This window comes from Sus scrofa, chromosome 1 (genome assembly GCF_054392235.1).
Source record: "Sus scrofa isolate SSC_HxYL_T2T_F1_AM1 chromosome 1, Sscrofa_HxYL_maternal_Yorkshire_Landrace_v2.0, whole genome shotgun sequence".
In the NCBI taxonomy this organism is placed as follows: domain Eukaryota; kingdom Metazoa; phylum Chordata; class Mammalia; order Artiodactyla; family Suidae; genus Sus; species Sus scrofa.
This window is the reverse complement of record NC_139383.1, coordinates 128,615,409-128,632,642: the sequence shown is the minus strand read 5'-3', so window position 1 is coordinate 128,632,642 and position 17,234 is coordinate 128,615,409. Positions and strand designations below refer to the sequence as shown.

At 37.6% G+C, this 17,234-nt stretch overlaps 1 protein-coding gene across 5 annotated transcripts in view; it reads right to left on the bottom strand.

Moving 5' to 3' along the window:
* The window catches only part of MYO5A (myosin VA), a 232,704-nt gene that overhangs the window by 89,092 nt on the left and 126,378 nt on the right, over positions 1-17,234 (bottom strand). For all 5 annotated transcript variants that reach the window (XR_014811231.1, XM_013992979.3, XM_013992982.3 and 2 more), the window contains exons 12-14: positions 15,091-15,231; positions 12,279-12,404; positions 10,878-10,961 (exon numbers count right to left, since the gene is read on the bottom strand). Coding sequence is in view for 4 of the 5 variants with exons in the window: in XM_013992979.3 (XP_013848433.1) it covers positions 10,878-10,961; positions 12,279-12,404; positions 15,091-15,231 (351 nt within the window). In the remaining variant the exon portion in view is untranslated. The remainder of the gene's footprint in view (positions 1-10,877; positions 10,962-12,278; positions 12,405-15,090; positions 15,232-17,234) is intronic.

Below are 17,234 nucleotides of genomic sequence, written 5' to 3'. Positions count from 1 at the left end.
ACCTCCATACTGATCTCCAGAGTGGTTGTACCAATTTAAAACTCTCACCAAAAGTGCAGGAGGCTTCCCTTTTCTCCACACCCTCTCCAAGCACTTATTTGTGGACTCATTCATGATGGCCATTCTGACATGTGTGAGGTGGTACCTCATGGTAGTTTTGATTTGCATTTCTCTAATAATCAGGGATGTTGAGCATTTTTTCATGTGTTTGTTGGCCATCTGTACATCTTTCCTGGAGAAATGTCTTTTCAGGTCTTTTGCCCATTTTTCAATTGGGTTGTTGGCTTTTTTGCTGTTGAGTTGTATAAGTTGGTTGTATATTTTAGAGATTAAGCCCTTGTCCACTGCATCATTTGAAACTATTTTCTCCCATTCTGTAAGTTGTTTTTTTGTTTTCTTTTTGGTTTCCTTTGCTGTGCAAAAGCTTGTCAGTTTGATTATGTCCCATTGGTTTATTTTTGCTTTTATTTCTGTTGCTTTGGGAGACTGACCTGAGAAAATATATATAAGGTTGATATCAGAGAATGTTTTGCCTATGTTCTCTTCTAGGAGTTTGATGGTGTCTTGTCTTACATTTAAGTCTTTAAGACATTTTGAGTTTATTTTTGTGCATGCTGTGAAGGTATGTTCCACTTTCACTGATTTACGTGCGGTTGTGCAGTTTTGCCAGCATCATTTGCTGAAAAGACTTTTTCCCATTTTATATTCTTGCCTCCTTTGTAGATTAATTGACTGTAGGTGTCTGGGTTTATTTCTGGGTTCTCTATTCTGTTCCATTGGTCTGTCTGTCTGTTTTGGTACCAGTACCACACTGTCTTGATGACTATGGCTTTGTGATATTGTCTGAGGTCTAGGAGAGTTATACCTCCTGCTTGCTTTGGCAATTCTGGGTCTTTTGTGGTTCCACATAAATTTTTGGATTGTTTTTTCTAATTCTGTGAAAAATGTCATGGGTAATCTGATAGAGATTGCACTGAATCTGTAGACTGCTTTGGGTAGTATGGCCATTTTTACAATATTAATTTTTCCAACCCAGAAGCATGGAATATCTTTCCATTTCTTTACATCTTCTTTAATTTCCTTGATGAATGTTTTATAGTTCTCAGCATATAAGTCTTTCACCTCCTTGGTCAGGTTTATTCATAGGTATTTGATTCTTTTGGATGCAATTTTAATAGGTATTATATTTTTCTGTATTCCTTTTTTAATATTTCATTGTTAGTATACAGAAATGCGATTGATTTCTTAATATTAATCTTATATCCTGCTACTCTGTTGGTCAGTTCAAGTAGTTTTGGGGTTGAGTCCTTAGGGTTTTCTATATATAGTATCATATAGTATCATCTGCATACAGTGACAGTTTTACCTATTCCTGTCCAATTTGGATACCTTTTATTTCTTTCATTTGTCTGATTGCTGTGGCTAGGACTTCCAATACTACATTGAATAACAGTGATGAGAGTGGGCATCCCTGTCTTGTTCCAGATTTTAGTGGGAAGGCTTTCAGCTTTTCTCCATTGAGTATTATATTTGCTGTGAGTTTGTCATAAATGGCTTTTATTATGGTAAGGAATGTTCCCTCTATACTCACTTTGGTAAGAGTTTTGATCATGAAATAGTCATGATCAAACCGTTGACTTTGTCAAATGCATTGTCAAATGCTTTTTCTGCATCTCTTGACATGATCATGTGGTTTTTTATTTTTCTTTTGTTTATGTGGTTTATGACATTGATCGATTTGCATATGTTGAACCTTTCTTGTGAACCTGGGATGAATTCCACCTGGTCGTGGTGTATGATCTTTTTTATATGTTGTTGGATTCGGCTGGCTAAAATTTTGTTGAGAATTCTTGCATCTGTATTCATCAGATATTGGCCTAGAGTTTTCTTTTTTCATGTTATCTTTGCCTGGTTTTGGTAGTAGGGTGATGGTGGCATCACAGAATATCTCTGGGAGTAGTCCTTCTTCTTCAACCTTTTGGAAAAGTTTAAGGAGGATGAGTATAAGTTCCTCTTCGTATGTTTGGTAGAATTCACTTGTGAAGCCAACTTGTCCTGGACTTTTATTTGTAGGGAGTGGTTTTTATGACATACTCAATTTCATTTCTAGTGATCAGTCTTTTCAGTTGATCTATTACTTCTTGATTCAGTTTTGGCAGGCTGTCTCTACAGAGTTATCCATTTCTTTTAGGTTGTCAAATTTGTTGGCATACAATTGTTCATAGTATTCTCTCATGGTTTTTTGTATTTCTGCAGAATCTGTTGTGATTTCTCCTTTTTTCATTTCTGATTTTATTTGGGTTTTTTCTCTCCTTGGTGAGTCTGGTGAGAGGTCTGCCAGTTTAGTTTACCTTTTCAGAGAACCAGCTCTTGGTTTTATTGATTTTTTTCTATTGTTTTTTTAATCTCTATTTTATTGACTTCCTCTCTGACCTTTATGATTTCCTTTCTTCTGCTGACTCTAAGTTTCACTTGTTCTTCTTTTTCTAATTCATTTAGGTGATGGGTTAAGTTGTCAATTTGAGATTTTTCATCTTTTTTTTTTTTTTTTTTGTCTTTTTGCTATTTCTTTGGGCCGCTTCCGCGGCATATGGAGGTTCCCAGGCTCGGAGTTGAATCGGAGCTGTAGCCCCTGGCCTATGCCAGAGCCACAGCAACGCGGGATCTGAGCCATGTCTGCAACCTACACCACAGCTCACAGCAACGCCGGATCGTTAACCCACTGAGCAAGGGCAGGGACCGAACCCGCAACCTCATGGTTCCTAGTCGGATTCATTAACCACTGCGCCACGACGGGAACTCCATTTTTCATCTTTTTTGAGGAAGGCTATGAACTTTCCTCTGAGCACTGCTTTTGTGTCATCCTATAGATTTTGAGTGGTTGTGTCTTCATTATCATTTGTCTTGAGGTACTTTTAAATTTCTTTCTTGATTTCCTCACTGACCCATTGGTTTTTTAGTAGCATGTTCTGTAGTCTCCATGTAGTTACTTTTTCTCTTTTCTTTTCCTGTGGTTGATTTCTACTTTCATGTCACTGTGGTCAGAGAAGATACTTGAAATAATTTCTATACTCTTAAATTTGTTGAGGTTAGTTTTGTACCCCAGTATGTGATCAATTCTTGAGAATGTTCCATGTGCATTTGAGAAGAATGTTTATTCTGATTTTTTAGGATGTAATGTCCTGAAAATGTCTATTAAGTCTAATTTTTCTGTTGTGTCACTTAGGATGTCTGTTGCCTTATTTATTTTCTGTCTAGAGGATCTGTCCATTGATGTGAGTAGGGTGTTAAAGTCTCCTACTATGATTGTATTCCCATCAATTTCTCCTTTTATGTCTGTTAGTATTTGTTGTAGGTATCTGGGTGCTCCTATATTAGGGGCATAGATATTGACTTTGTAATATCCTCTTCTTGAATGGCTCCTTTAACCATTAAATAGTGTCCTTCTTTGTCTTTCTTTATGGCCATCATTTTAAAGTCTATTTTGTCTGATATGAGTATTGCAACTCCTGCTTTCCTGTCTTGTCCACTGGCATGAAATCATCTTTTCCCATCCCCTCTTTTCAATCTATATGTGTCCTTTGCCCAAAGGCAAGTCTCTTGAAGACACCAGATTGTAGGTTTTTGCTTTTTTATCCAATCTGCCACTCTGTGTCTTTGGATTGGAACATTCAGTCCACTGACATTTAGGGTAATTATTTATAGATATGCATTTATTACCATTTTATACCTTGTTTTCCAGTTGATTTTGTGTTTTTCCTTTCTTCCTTTCTTTTTTGGTTGGATGATTTTCATTTATTTTATGCTTGAGTACTTTTCTTTTTAGATTTTGTGAATGTAATGTTCAGGTTTGATTTGTGGTTGCCCTGTTTTTTAAGTACGTTAGCTTCTTCCTGTATCTGCTTGTTTTAGCCTGATAATCATATAGGCTCAAACACATTATTTTAAAAAAAAGAAAAAAAATGAATCTATATTTTATTACTTTCCTTCCCCATATTCTATGATTTTGTAGTCCTTTTTTAACATCTTTTTTTGTTGTTGTTGGTTTTGCTTCACAGTAGTTTAAATTTTATATACAAAAAAGTCATGTGGATAGTCACTAAGTTTACAAATTACATTAGGACTTCACAAACAAACAAAACAAATCAAAAACCAGAGCATAAGAACTATCTTCAAGAAGAATGATGTTAATCTTAGTGGGGATTGTACAATGGAATAAGTTCCAATTCTCCAAAGGGTCTGCTTTTAGAAAGACTCAATGGCATTATTTTACCGCATTGTGTATAACTTGATAGCAGATTTATGAATTTTGGCTTCTAAGGATTCTCTGAATAATGATAGTTACTCTTTTTCATCTCCACAGATGGTACTAGTCTAGCTATTCTAAGAAAGAGATTAAAATAAGATAGGTCTAGTTTATCTATCCTTCTATGTATGGTGAATCCTCTGCTCTAGCTAGGAAGATTAATTAATTTTACTTTTTTCTATAGCTTGGTCATACATTTTCCTTTTGTTCTTACCTCCATCATCAATGTCTTTTTTTCTCCCTAATCTAAATTCTACTTCTCTCTTTCAATTTTAGCTTAAATTCTACTTGTATAAAAATTTCACTGACTACCCAGCTTTCTCTTAATCTTTCCCTTTAAAGAAAAGTTTGGCCTGAATTGGCTAATCAGTTCTGATTCTAGGTTTATATTGTCTTGATTTGTCAGATGACTATTTTAGGAGTACATGAACTTTAACATTGTTCAATAAAGCCCAAGGTACTTGATAAATATATGTTAAAGTGAGCAAAGACTATAAACACTATTTTTAGCAAAATGTTAGGTCAAAACTTTTTTAACATCTTCATGTTTGTCCTTTTGCTGTTCCTTGTGTTTATCATCGCTTTTACAGTAGGTTGTTTTTGTTTGTTTGTTTGTTTGCTCTTTTAGATCTATATTGTGGCTTATTTAAGTGACTGCTTTACAATTGTGGTTTCCTCCATCCTATTTCTTCTTACTTCTTTTTTATTTAGAGAAGCCCTTTCAGTATTTCTTTTAGAATGGGTTTAGTATTGCTGTACTGTTTTAGCTTTTATTTGTTAGAGAAAGTATTTCCCCTTCTGTTTTATTTTATTTTATTGTCTTTTCTAGAGTCGCACTGGTGGCATATGGAGGTTCCCAGGCTAGGGGTCTAACAGGAGCTTCAGCCACCAGCCTACACCACAGCCACAGCAACGCAGGATCCTTAACCCACTGAGCAAGGCCAGGGATCGAACCTGCAACCTCATGGTTCCTAGTCAGATTCGCCAACAACTGAGCCACAACAGGAACTCCAATTTTCTCTTCTATTTTAAATGATATTCTTGCTAGATAGAGTATTCTAGGCTGCAAATTTTTTCCTTTCAGAACTTTAAATCTATCTTGCCACTTCCTTCTGGCATGTAGTGTTTCAGTAGAGAAATCAGCTGATAGCCTTTGGGGGTTCCCTTATAATTAATGCTTAGTTTTTCTCTTGCTGCCTTTAGAATCCTCTCTTTATCTTTAACTTTTGCCATTTTTATTATAATGTCTTGGTGTGGGGATATTTAGGTTCAACTTGTTTGGGGCCCTCTGTGCTTCCTATATCTTGATATCACTTTCCTTTAGATTTGGAAAGTTTTCAGCCATAATTCAAAAGAAATAATTTTCTTAGGATAGTTCTTTCATAAAAAAAAAAAAAAATCAGTTAACGTCATTTGCTATAATGTGTATATTAATTACAAGGGTAATTTAGATGTATATAACAAATTGTTATACATGTCATACTAGTAATGGTTACTTGCTACACAAATGAATGTATCCCTTGCTTTACAGAATACATACTATACTCGTCTGGTTATAAGGGGAGGAAAATGTTTTATCATTATCTTGTATTACGAAGGAAAAAATAAGAGATCCTAATAGATTTTTATTTGAAAACTCAGCACAGATTTGTCAGGCTATTTGATAATAGGCCAAATACTCTAGAATATATCTACACAATTCTGTCATCTCCGTATAAATTATTAGCTCCATATTGGTACTGCTTAATTACATAAACTCTGTTTTTTCCTCTTCTGTGTGAAATATTTAATAGAGCTGGGCTGAAATATCATATTCACCACTAGGTGCTACAATTTAACTAAATCGCTACAATATCTCCCAGAAAACTACTCAGTATTTAGAGTTCAAAATAAATACACAGATCTATGCATATAAATCTTCCTCTTCATACAAATAAATTTAAAATTCTCTACATTGGGTTTTCTTTCTTTTTTTTTTTTTTGGCCACCCTGCAGCATATGGAGTCCCTGGGCCAGGGATCAGATCTGAGACACAGTTGTGACCTAAGCCACAGCCAGGGCAAACCGGATCCTTAACCCACTGTGCCATATCAGGGATCGAACCTGTGTCCCAGTGCTCCCAAGATGCTGCCAATCTTGATGTGCCACAGTGGGAACTCCAAGTTTTCTTTTTTTTTTAAAAAACATACTCTTTACATTGTTATATTAGAAATTACTCTACAAAGTACTTAGCTTTACAATAGCGACATGTTCCACATAAAAAAAAAATAAATCCTTCTTATAAGTCAAAGAGTAACTATAACAATGAAGAAAATGATTTATTCTGGGTATACTTTGAGATTATTCGGTAAATGACTGGTTGTTATAACAACACTACAATTTCTCCTTCAGGCAGTGTTCCTGCTTCCTTGTGGGCCATTTTTCTTCACTTCTTTCCTATCTTCCTTAGGACAGTCTGTAGAAATTTGGAATGCCTTATTCTCTCTTCCTTTTTTTTTTTTTTTTTTTTTTACCCACTGGTTCTCCTTAAGTAATCTCATCCAGTTCCATTGCTTTAAATGCCCTCTAGGTCTAAATACTACCAAATTTATGTCACCTACTCTGACTTTCCCTCTGGCCTGTTGACTTTCATTTACAACTTCCTATATGACATGTCCACTTGACTTTCTAATTGCCATCTCAGGCAAAACATGTCTAAGACAGAACTCTTAATTCTTTCTTTTGAAGCCTGATCATTCACCAGTCCTCACCTCAGAAAGTGACACCCTCATTCATCCAGTATCTCAGGCCCAAAACAGAAGTCATCTTCAATTTCTCCCCCTTCCTCACTTGCCATACTCAAGTCATCAATAAGACCTATCAACTCTATCCACAAACCATAAGCCATCTCCACCACTATAATCTCAGTATCTCAGACCAGTCTCACCCCTGGATTACTAAAGCCTGGTCTCCACCCACCCCACAATCTTCATACAGCAGCACAGCATTCCCCATAAGAAAACTATCCAGACTTTCCACAGCAATAGGATGAAATCCATACCCTTTACCACACTTCCTTCCAAAAAGTGGTCCCAGGCTACCTATCCATTAATGTTCAGAGTTCAAAATAAACACACACAATTATGCACAAGTGTATGTGACACATCCTGCTCACCTACCATGCTCCAGCCACACTGGTCATCTTTACGGACTACAAACACAACCAGCTCAAAGGTCTCAGCACTTCTCACTGCTCCTCCACTGACACAGGTGTCTCCCATTATTCAGGGTACAGCCCAAATGTCATATCCTCATAGAAGCCTTTCCACACCACTGCAGTTAGTGTAGCACCTCACCTCTGCCCAAGCTCCATCTCTTTGGCTTTGTACTATTTTACTTTCTTTACAGCACTTATTACTTTATAACATGGTATCATCTAAATATTCGATTAGTTATTACCACCTCCTCTTCTTATCTCATTTACCTGCTTACCCTGCTAGGTTCCCAATTTTCTTAAATCATTTATTGAAAAATTTATTCATCCCCCAGTGACTGAGAGGATGCCAACTTTATTTGGAGAGAGAAAGGCAGATAAACAGATAGTCAGATATATAAATAGGTAGATATGCCTGGACATTCCATTTTTGATCTGTCTGTGCTTATGACAGGGCTCTGAATTGCTTAAGACTAAACTTATTTATATGTCTAAGAAATAATGTTAAAGAGAACAGAAGAAACCAAGTAACTGCTTCATAAAGATGTGGGAAATCATCTCAGTAACAACAATGACATTATTCACTAAGAGCTTTTTAGACATGAAGCACTGTTCTAAGAGCTAGATACAACCTTAATCCTCATAACAACCCCCTAAAGTAGATACTATCATGACTCTATTTTATAGATGAGAGATCTGAGGCACAAGCTCAGTAGATGAATTATGCTTGCCCTCATCAATTAACAACATGCAAAGTAGGGGTTACAACTCTTTTTTAATGATATTTGGTAGAGTAGCAATTTAGCAGTAGTGAGTGGAGTTTCAATTCATTTATGTGCTTCCTAATATTTGATACGGCAACAGAAGATTTCTTTTCTTTTCTTTTGTCTTTTTGTCATTTCTTGGGCCGCTCCCACGGCATATGTAGGTTCTCAGGCTAGGGGTCGAATCAGAGCTGTAGCTGCTGGCCTACGCCAGAATAGCAATGCGGGATCTGAGCAGCATCTGCGACCTACACCACAGCTCACGGCAACACCGTATCCTTAACCCACTGAGCAAGGCCAGGGATCGAACCCGCAACCTTATGGTTCCTAGTCGGATTCATTAACCACTGAGCCATGACGGGAACTCCCAGAAGATTTCTTTATGGTGGGAAAACATAAATTAGGACACCTTCTGTTAAGTTTTTATAGCTTAATTCCTTTTCAACTTGTCGATTTGATTAGAGGCTGCAAAATTAAGGGGAAAAAAAAGCACATACACACGAACAGAACCCTACACTGTATTACTACAAAAATAATTCTGTTGAAAACTCTTTGATCTTCTAAAATTAATACTTCTAGGAGAACAAATCTAGGTTACACTTGCTTCCTATCAGGTGCAGACAAATTAAAATATAAAGTTCATAACCCACCAGTTGGGTTTCTGCTGACTGGGAGAAGTGGAACCCTTTAAGCTACGTAAATCACACACCACCTCCACTCCAACTGCAACAATGCTATATAGACTAGCAGTCACTCCAAATGATTCATCAGAATGCATAGCTACTTTCCGGAAAGTAAGGATCCACTAGCCTGTCAGAAAAGTTAAGTCAAAATAAAAATACAACAGATTATAGGTGCCTGGGGAATAAGAAACTGTGAATGTTCTGTGTAAGCTACATTATTTAGAGTAGTAACACTAGAATGCCATGGTTTTCATCACCATTCATAAATCAAAATGATTTATAATCTTTAACTGACTAATACTCAGGGACTGGCACTGTGAGAGAATTTTATACAACATTCCTATAAGCTATAAAGTATTAGTGCCCAGTACTTATGAGGATAAGTGGAAACTGATGTTTTCCAGATACACTTCGACTATAGACTCATTATTTTCTGAGGGATAAAATGGGATGAACTTACATGGTCCTTCTATTATCAAAATAATTGAAAGTAAAAGATTTTATTCCAAAAACAAGAGTCAAAATGTTCACATAATATTCCACTGACATTAAAAGTATTTTCTTAGAATAAACCAGAAAAAGTGCCAGTCAGAAATCCAAAAGAATTCACATGAATATTTTTAGTTTTTTGCTGAATATCTGAATATTTACTTAGTTAAACTGGCTCCCTAGGATAAAAGTGAGCTGTGTTCCCCTCCCCAACCTTTCCTGATGAGGCTCAAAGGGTAGAGGTTGGGATCAACCTCATGGTCAACTTTAGATAGCCAGCATGGTTCTTTGCAATCTGGAATGTTATTTACCTGCTAGAATGTACTATTTCTGGTATCTATGCCTAAGAAGAGTAATTTCAAAGTGCTTTGGACCACACCTGAAATTTGTACTCAGTGATCCAGAGGTTAATCTCTATCTGGATGGAGTGCTTAAGGCCATGGTTCTAGTGCAATGACACAGCAAAAAACAAAAGCAAAACAAAAAAACAAAATTTTCTCTCATAGTCTCTCACAAAGGTGCAAGAGAGCCTAGAACTGTTGCGGAGGCAATTTCACATAAAACACCGCTGCATAGGAGTTCCCATCATGGCTCAGCGAAAATGAATCTGACTAGCATCCATGAGGATGCAGGTTTGGTTCCTGGCCTCACTCAGTGGGTTAAGGATCCAGCATTGCTGTGAGCTGTGGTGTAGGTCACAGATGTAGCTTGGATCTGGCGTTGCTATGGCTGTGGCATAGGCCAGCAGCTGCAGCTCCAGTTTGACCCCTGGCCTGGGAACCTCCATATGCCATGGGTGTGGCCCTAAAAAGACAAAACAAACAAACAAACAAACAAAAAAACCACCACTGCATAGTGGTTCAAAGCACAGACTGAGTTCAACAACTTGGGTTTTAATTTGGCTTGGAAACTATCTATGAAGTCTCTGTGCCTCAGTTCCCTCATCGGTAAAACGGGAACAATGATAATGTCACCTTATTATGAGGATTAGATGAGTTAACATTTGCAAGTAATTTAAAACAGGATCTGGAGTTCCTGTTGTAGCTCACTGGTTAACGCACCTGACTAGGATCCATGAGGATACAGGTTCGATCCCTGGACCCGCTCAGTGAGTTAAGGATCTGGCATTGCCATGAACTGAGGTATAGGTCACAGATGTGGCTCAGACCTGGCATTGCTGTGACTGTGGCAGATGCAGCTCTGATTCGACCCCTAGCCTGGGAACTTCAATATGCTGTAGGTGTGGCCCTAAAAAGCAAAAACAAAAAAATAAAAAATAAAACAGGATTTAACACACAGTAAGTATTATGTGTTTGATAAATTAAAAACTAACAGTAAATGTGATTTTGTTAGAAAAATCATTATTATTATTAAAAAGCTAATGCTTAAGTAATTAACATTTTAATAAAAATCCTGATTGCAGAAAGCTTATACATGGTTACCTTGCTTGACTTGAGAACTTTAATTTGTTCTTCAAAAACGGTGTCTTTATTCTTTTCCAGAAAGCCTTCACACTGATATTCCACCTGCAAACACACGGGAAAATCTCCTTATTCAAAACTTTTGAATAGATATTATCATCAACCACAAAAGTATTTATTAGGCTCAGGTTATATATATGATGGGCTCTCAGTGAAGTATTATCATTAGTTTTATTCTGAGACACTAGTATCATTCTTGGTAAGAAATATGCTAACTCTAGAGTAAAACTCCCCAAATACTACTCTTCCTAGGGAACAGTGGTAGTGCCGATTAACTGTGATCTAAAAGATTCTGCCAGTTCATGAGTAAGCAGACTCCTAAGTTGTTCACTTCTCTCAGGTTGGACAATGAGAGCTCCTCCAAGGCTGACCCACTGTATCTCCTTCTAACCTATCATCCCATAGGGGTAAGTCTCCTGAGAGAGAAGAGATTAAGGCAGGAGAGAGGATCAGAAGGAACAACTGAAGAAAAAGCTGAAGAGCCAAGGAGGGATGGAGGTGGCACTGAGTAAATACCTATGACCTGGTAAGTGGAACTACTGGAGAATGGCCCCTTTCTGCTTCTAAAACTCCAGTGACTTCAGCCATCTACCACTCAAGGGGCTCCCAGCCTGTACCACAAAGCTTTTAGGTGGCTCTGGAGCCATTCCAAGGTCTCTGGTCTCCAGTTAGCAGTAGGACAGACTCAGAAAACCCTCAATTCCTGAAACGGACCACAAGAAGCTCACCCCGAAGCCTATCCCACAACCTCCTTGAAATATAAGGTTGTGGCTCTGGATTTTCTGGGTAGACTATAGAACTCATGAAGCAGCAAGTGTGCAAGCCTTGTTTCTAGGGACCCAGTAAATCCATCACAGTGGGTGACGCATGTACACAATTCCTATTCTGAAAGCCTTGGGACTGCTATGCTTTAGAACTCCATCTTTTAGCAGAATCTGAGGAAGCAACCAGTAATCAAACACTGATTTAATTAATCAAACTAATCAAAATTACCATTTCCACATTGAAATATATCAATATCCAGCCTAACTGGAATAAATGAAGACTATAAATAACCTCATGTTAGTTCAGGTCAGAGATCAGGTTTAGCCACTAAATGATGAAAAGAGTTATGGTTTTCAGAGTTTCTTGGATTTCAGAGTTATAGATAGAAGACTGTAGACCCATATTTATTTCATAATATAATTCCATTTAGATTAAAGGAAGAGACAAACAACATGCCAACAACGAGGCTTACTTTTGCTGTAAGTCCCTAAAGAATGCAAGCTCAGCAAAGAAAAAAAATGCTGTATCTTGACTTGATTTTTTTTCCTCTTCGAATTTAAGTATTCAAAAAGAAAAGAGACAGGAAAGCTTCCTTACTTTGTCAGCAAAATGCTGGATGATGAAAGCTTTGTTTGATAGACGGGGCTTCTCAAAGAGTGCACATTTGTTCAAATGTGTGTTGTACAATTTTTGGGCCCAAGTATCATCTGTACCTTTAGGCATCTTCACTCAGGGGACAAAAAAGAAAGGAAACAAGATGAATATTGTCATGAAACTCTTCTCATGCATCAACCAAGAGACCATGTTTTGGCTTCGCCTAACAACTTTTACATTCAGTTTAGGAACTCATTCCTTCCACATTTCTTTCTTAGAGGCCCCAAACCAATGACTAACCAAAAGCAATAACTGAGACCCTCCTGTGGGCGACTCAGACCAAGCTTTGGGCAGCTCAATCTGCCTATACCAGGGGTCATCAAATTCATATTCTATATGCTTTTAAAACAGAAGTCTTAAAAATAAAAGATGAAATATGACTATCGAGTATTTTTAAAAATTGTTAAATAAAAGTAACACTTGCACACGTGAACTAGCTATACAATTCAGAAAAGTATAAAAGAGAGAATTGTCTCCTTTCACCATTTCCACCAACTTCTTCATCCTTCTGTCTTCTGTCTTGTGACAGACACAAATAGGATCATTCTACAATCTTCTTAATAATAGCTTTCTTGTATTTATGGACACTAGGTTTCTGATTTTTTTTTTTTTTTGTTATTATGAAAACTGCCACAACAACTCCTTTTGCATGTATACCCTGGATACTTTCGCAAGTATATTCATAGGGTCAACTCCTAGCAGTTCCATGCTGAGTCAAAAGTTATGTGTATTTAAAATCTTGATAAATATTGCCAAACGTCCTCTAAAGTATGTTGTACTAACTCATGCCCTTCACCAAGAAAATATATGCAATAAATATCCACTTGGTATTATCAAATGAATGGTATTATCAAATTTAAACTTGATAGGTAAAAAGCAGTATCCAGTTTGTTTTTGTTTTCTTTTTACGGTCGCATCTGTGGCATGTTTAAGTTCCCAGGCTGCGGGTCAAGTCAGAGCTGGAGCTGAGGCTTATGCCACAGCCACAGTAACACTGATCCAAGCTGCATCTGCAACCTGTGCCATAGCTTGAAACAATACCGGATCCTTAACCCACTGAACGAGGCCAGGGATAGAACCTGCATCCTCATGGAGATTATGTCAGATTCTTAACCCGCTGAGCCACAATGGGAACTCCTCATTTGTTTTGATTTACATTTTATTTAATCTCAAGCAAGCCTGAGCATCTTTACATGCATTCTTTTTTTTAAATATAAGTATAGTTGACTTACAATATTATATTAGTTTCAGTATAACATAGCAATTCAATATTTTTATAGATTACACTTCATGTAAAGTTATTATAAAATATTAACTATATTCCCTGTGCTATACATTAATCCTTGTATCTTGTTTATTTTTATACCTAGTATTTTGTTCCTCTTTTTTGGGGAGCCACACCTACAGCATGCAGAAGTTTCCAGGCCAGGGATTGAACCCCCTACCATAGCTATAGCCAGAGCCACAGCACTAACAACACCAGATCCTTAAACTGCTGAGCCAAGAGAGGACTGCAGTTTTTTCCTCTTAATCCCACTTTCACCCATCTTGCCCCTCCCCCCAACCATCCCTGTGATGGTAACCACCAGTTTGTTCTCTGTATCTGAGAGGGTGTTTCTGTTTTGTTAAATTCATTCACCTAGTTTATTTTTTGGATTCTAAGTATTTTAAGTGAAAACATTCAGTATTTGTCTTTGCATTCTTAATGTTGTAGGAAACCTGGATGCTTAGGAGGATCAACCTATGTTAAGTTGTAACTAATGACATATAAACTAGAGAGCAACTAAGAGAAAGGATAGGTTATTTAAGATCACTTAGCAGTAGGGAATGTCTGTCGTGGCTCAGCAGATAAAGAATCTGACTGGCATCTATGAGGATGGAGATTTGATCCCTGGCCTTGCTCAGGGGGTTGAAGTGGCTGGTGCAGGCTGGCAGCTACAGCTTGGATTTGACCCCTAGCCTGGGAACTTCCATATGCCGTGGGTGTGGCCCTAACCACCCCCCCCCCCAAAAAAAAAGAAAAAAAATCACTTAGCAGTAAAGGTAGGAATCTTCTCTTTTATGTCTTTTTTTTTTTTTTTTTTTTTTTTAATCAGGGCCACACACATGGCATATGGAGGTTCCCAGCCTAGGGGTCCAATCAGAGCTACAACTGCCAGCCACAGCCACAGCAACACCAGATCTGAGCCATGTCTGCGACCCATACCACAGCTCATGGCAACACTGAATCCTTAACCCACTGAACAAGGGCAGGGATCAAACCTGCAACCTCATGGTTCCTAGTCAGATTCGTTTCTGCTGCGCCATGACGGGAACTCCGGAATCTTCTCTTTTACATACTATATCTTCAAATATTAAAGTTAAAACTCCCTCCCAACCATGTATATCAGTAATAAGGAACAACTAGTCAATTTTAAAATTATGGATATTTAGAAAATATCTTTTGTACAAGGTCTTACATTTCTTTAACCATGTCATACCACTGAACAAAAAGTACCAAATATAAATATCAATAACAAAAGTGGCTAAAATTGGTAGTGCTTGCATCTAAAATCAGTTGAAAACAGAAGGGAAATTCATTTAGATTCTATTATATTTTGAACTCTTTGGGTCTAGTGACCCTCCATAATACAAGTTAGGATAACCCCCACTTGTTGCCACTACAGGACCTCATGGTATACTAGCAAATCTCTGCTTAAAGCTATTTACCTTCTGACCTTGGTAATACTAAGTATATCAGAAAAATCATACATACCTTGCATTCCTCATCCAACAAATCTAAAATACCTAGTTTAGATTCTATAAGATTAATGCAAGGCTGATTATCATAAAAATCTATGAGTGTCCATGGAATTTGTTCTTTCATATATTCCTCTTGTTCTAATTTGAAGACATGCTGAAATGAAAAAGAAAAAACTAATCAACCATACTTCAATAAATTTTTTTTTAAAAACTGGCATTTACTGCATCATTGTCATAAATAATGTCAGTCAAAAAACAAAATTTATAAAGGGATACCAACATAATTTGAGATATTCGATGGCTTCTGGCAATAATCTTATGGGAAAAATATGACTAATACACAGAGAACAATAAAATAAAGCAAATATAAACCACAGACAGTAAAATCTCAGCTATATAGGATTTTTGGCAAACGAGAAAATTTGTGTACGTATTTAAGTTGCTGACAAACGTGGAAGTCTTTTTGATATGTATATATCTAAAACTGCACTATATAGTTTTTGGTCCTCTAAATTATTGCAGTGTTGCTAACCACATGGGTGCGAAATACCTTAGCTGGCCTTGAACAACTATGCAGAGGAGATGCCCTCCAGACTACTGAAACATTCTGGGCGATGCTTACAGCATAACAAAGTGTTCTCTCAAGGGACTGTGGTGTTGAAGTTCATGTGCCTCAGAATTAGAGAACAGTTGGTCTTTTGTGTCTGCCTTGATTATCCTCTACAGGGAATCTATGGCTCATTTTGGATTTTACATTCAATTTTGCAAGCAGCTGCAACCACTACCAATCCATTGCCATTTCTGCTAAATGCTTCAGCTACTGCTTCCTTCTTCACTCGCTTAAGCATAAATGTGTATTGACTGTCTACGTTGTACTAGTCACTGCACACCATTAGCAAAATAGTCATGGGCTCTGCCCTCATGGACTTTGAAGACTAGTGGGAGACACAGACAGAAATCAAATAATCACAAGAAGTATAATTACAAACTGTACTAGTGTTACAGAGGAAAATAATGGCGAGCTAGGAATGAAAGCAGGAGTCCCCAGGCAGTTTGGCTACAGCATGGTGAGGGAAGGCTTTCCTGAGGAAGGGCTGTGTGATCTGAGTTCTGCACCTGAAAGGTAGTTTAGTTGGTCCAGGAGGAAAGGGCAATCCAACCACTGCTCAGCTCCCTGCTCGCAACTGTCCAGCCAAAACAGCCAACCCAGAAATGCTAATCTCTACAGATGCCAGTGACCTCAACTCATTCATTCTTGGAGGGTTCTGCTTTCCTGTCTTGTCTCCCTTGGCTCTCTCACACATCTTCAGAGAAGATTAGCTCTCTGTGTCTATTAGCAGACACATTTATTTTCTAGGACCCCAAATCCCATGAAACTTAGGGGTTACCAAGATTTCTGATACTTACCTTCTTCATGCACCTGGAACTTTTCCACTTTATTCTACATTTATTATAATGCTGCTCTTGGCTCATTTGCAGCATTTATAGTCTAACCAGCTGCAAAAAGCTTTAGTCAAAAAAAAAAAAAAAAATCCCAAAACGAAACAAAAAACCCCAACCATCATCTGCATGAATATTTATGTCATGTTAATTAGAAAGTAAATTTCTTCTGTTCTTTTGATTAATGAGAAGGCAAATAGGGCACCATGTGTCAGCAAGATGCCCTGAATGATGGTAACAATAATTTCCAAAACAATGAACCCCATCTTTTCTAAATTAAATAATTATATGCAGTCTCCACCCTGACAAGAGAAACACTGTTCCAAACTTTAGAGCTTGTTTCCCTCACTACTTTCTATGTCTGGTTTGGAAAAATCCATAGGGCCTCAAAAATTTTCTATGCTTAACTGTCCAAATGACATGTGGGTGTGGAGTTCAATATGGCAAGGAATCCTTGGTCAATGTGGTAATGTTTCTAAACAGAAAACATACCAGTCACCATTTTTCTCTTGCCCACTGCCTGCCCCCACTGCCTGCCCCTGCCTCCTGCCACCACCCCAAGCCCCAAATTCTTGCCCCATGCTCTTAGCCACAGGTAATCAAATGCCAGACATCTCTGATAAACAAAGGAAATGGGTTAATCACATCTCTTTCTCAAGTATAAGAACTGAGAAACAGGCAATTAACAGTGGAAGCTGACATTGAAAGAAGTTGAAC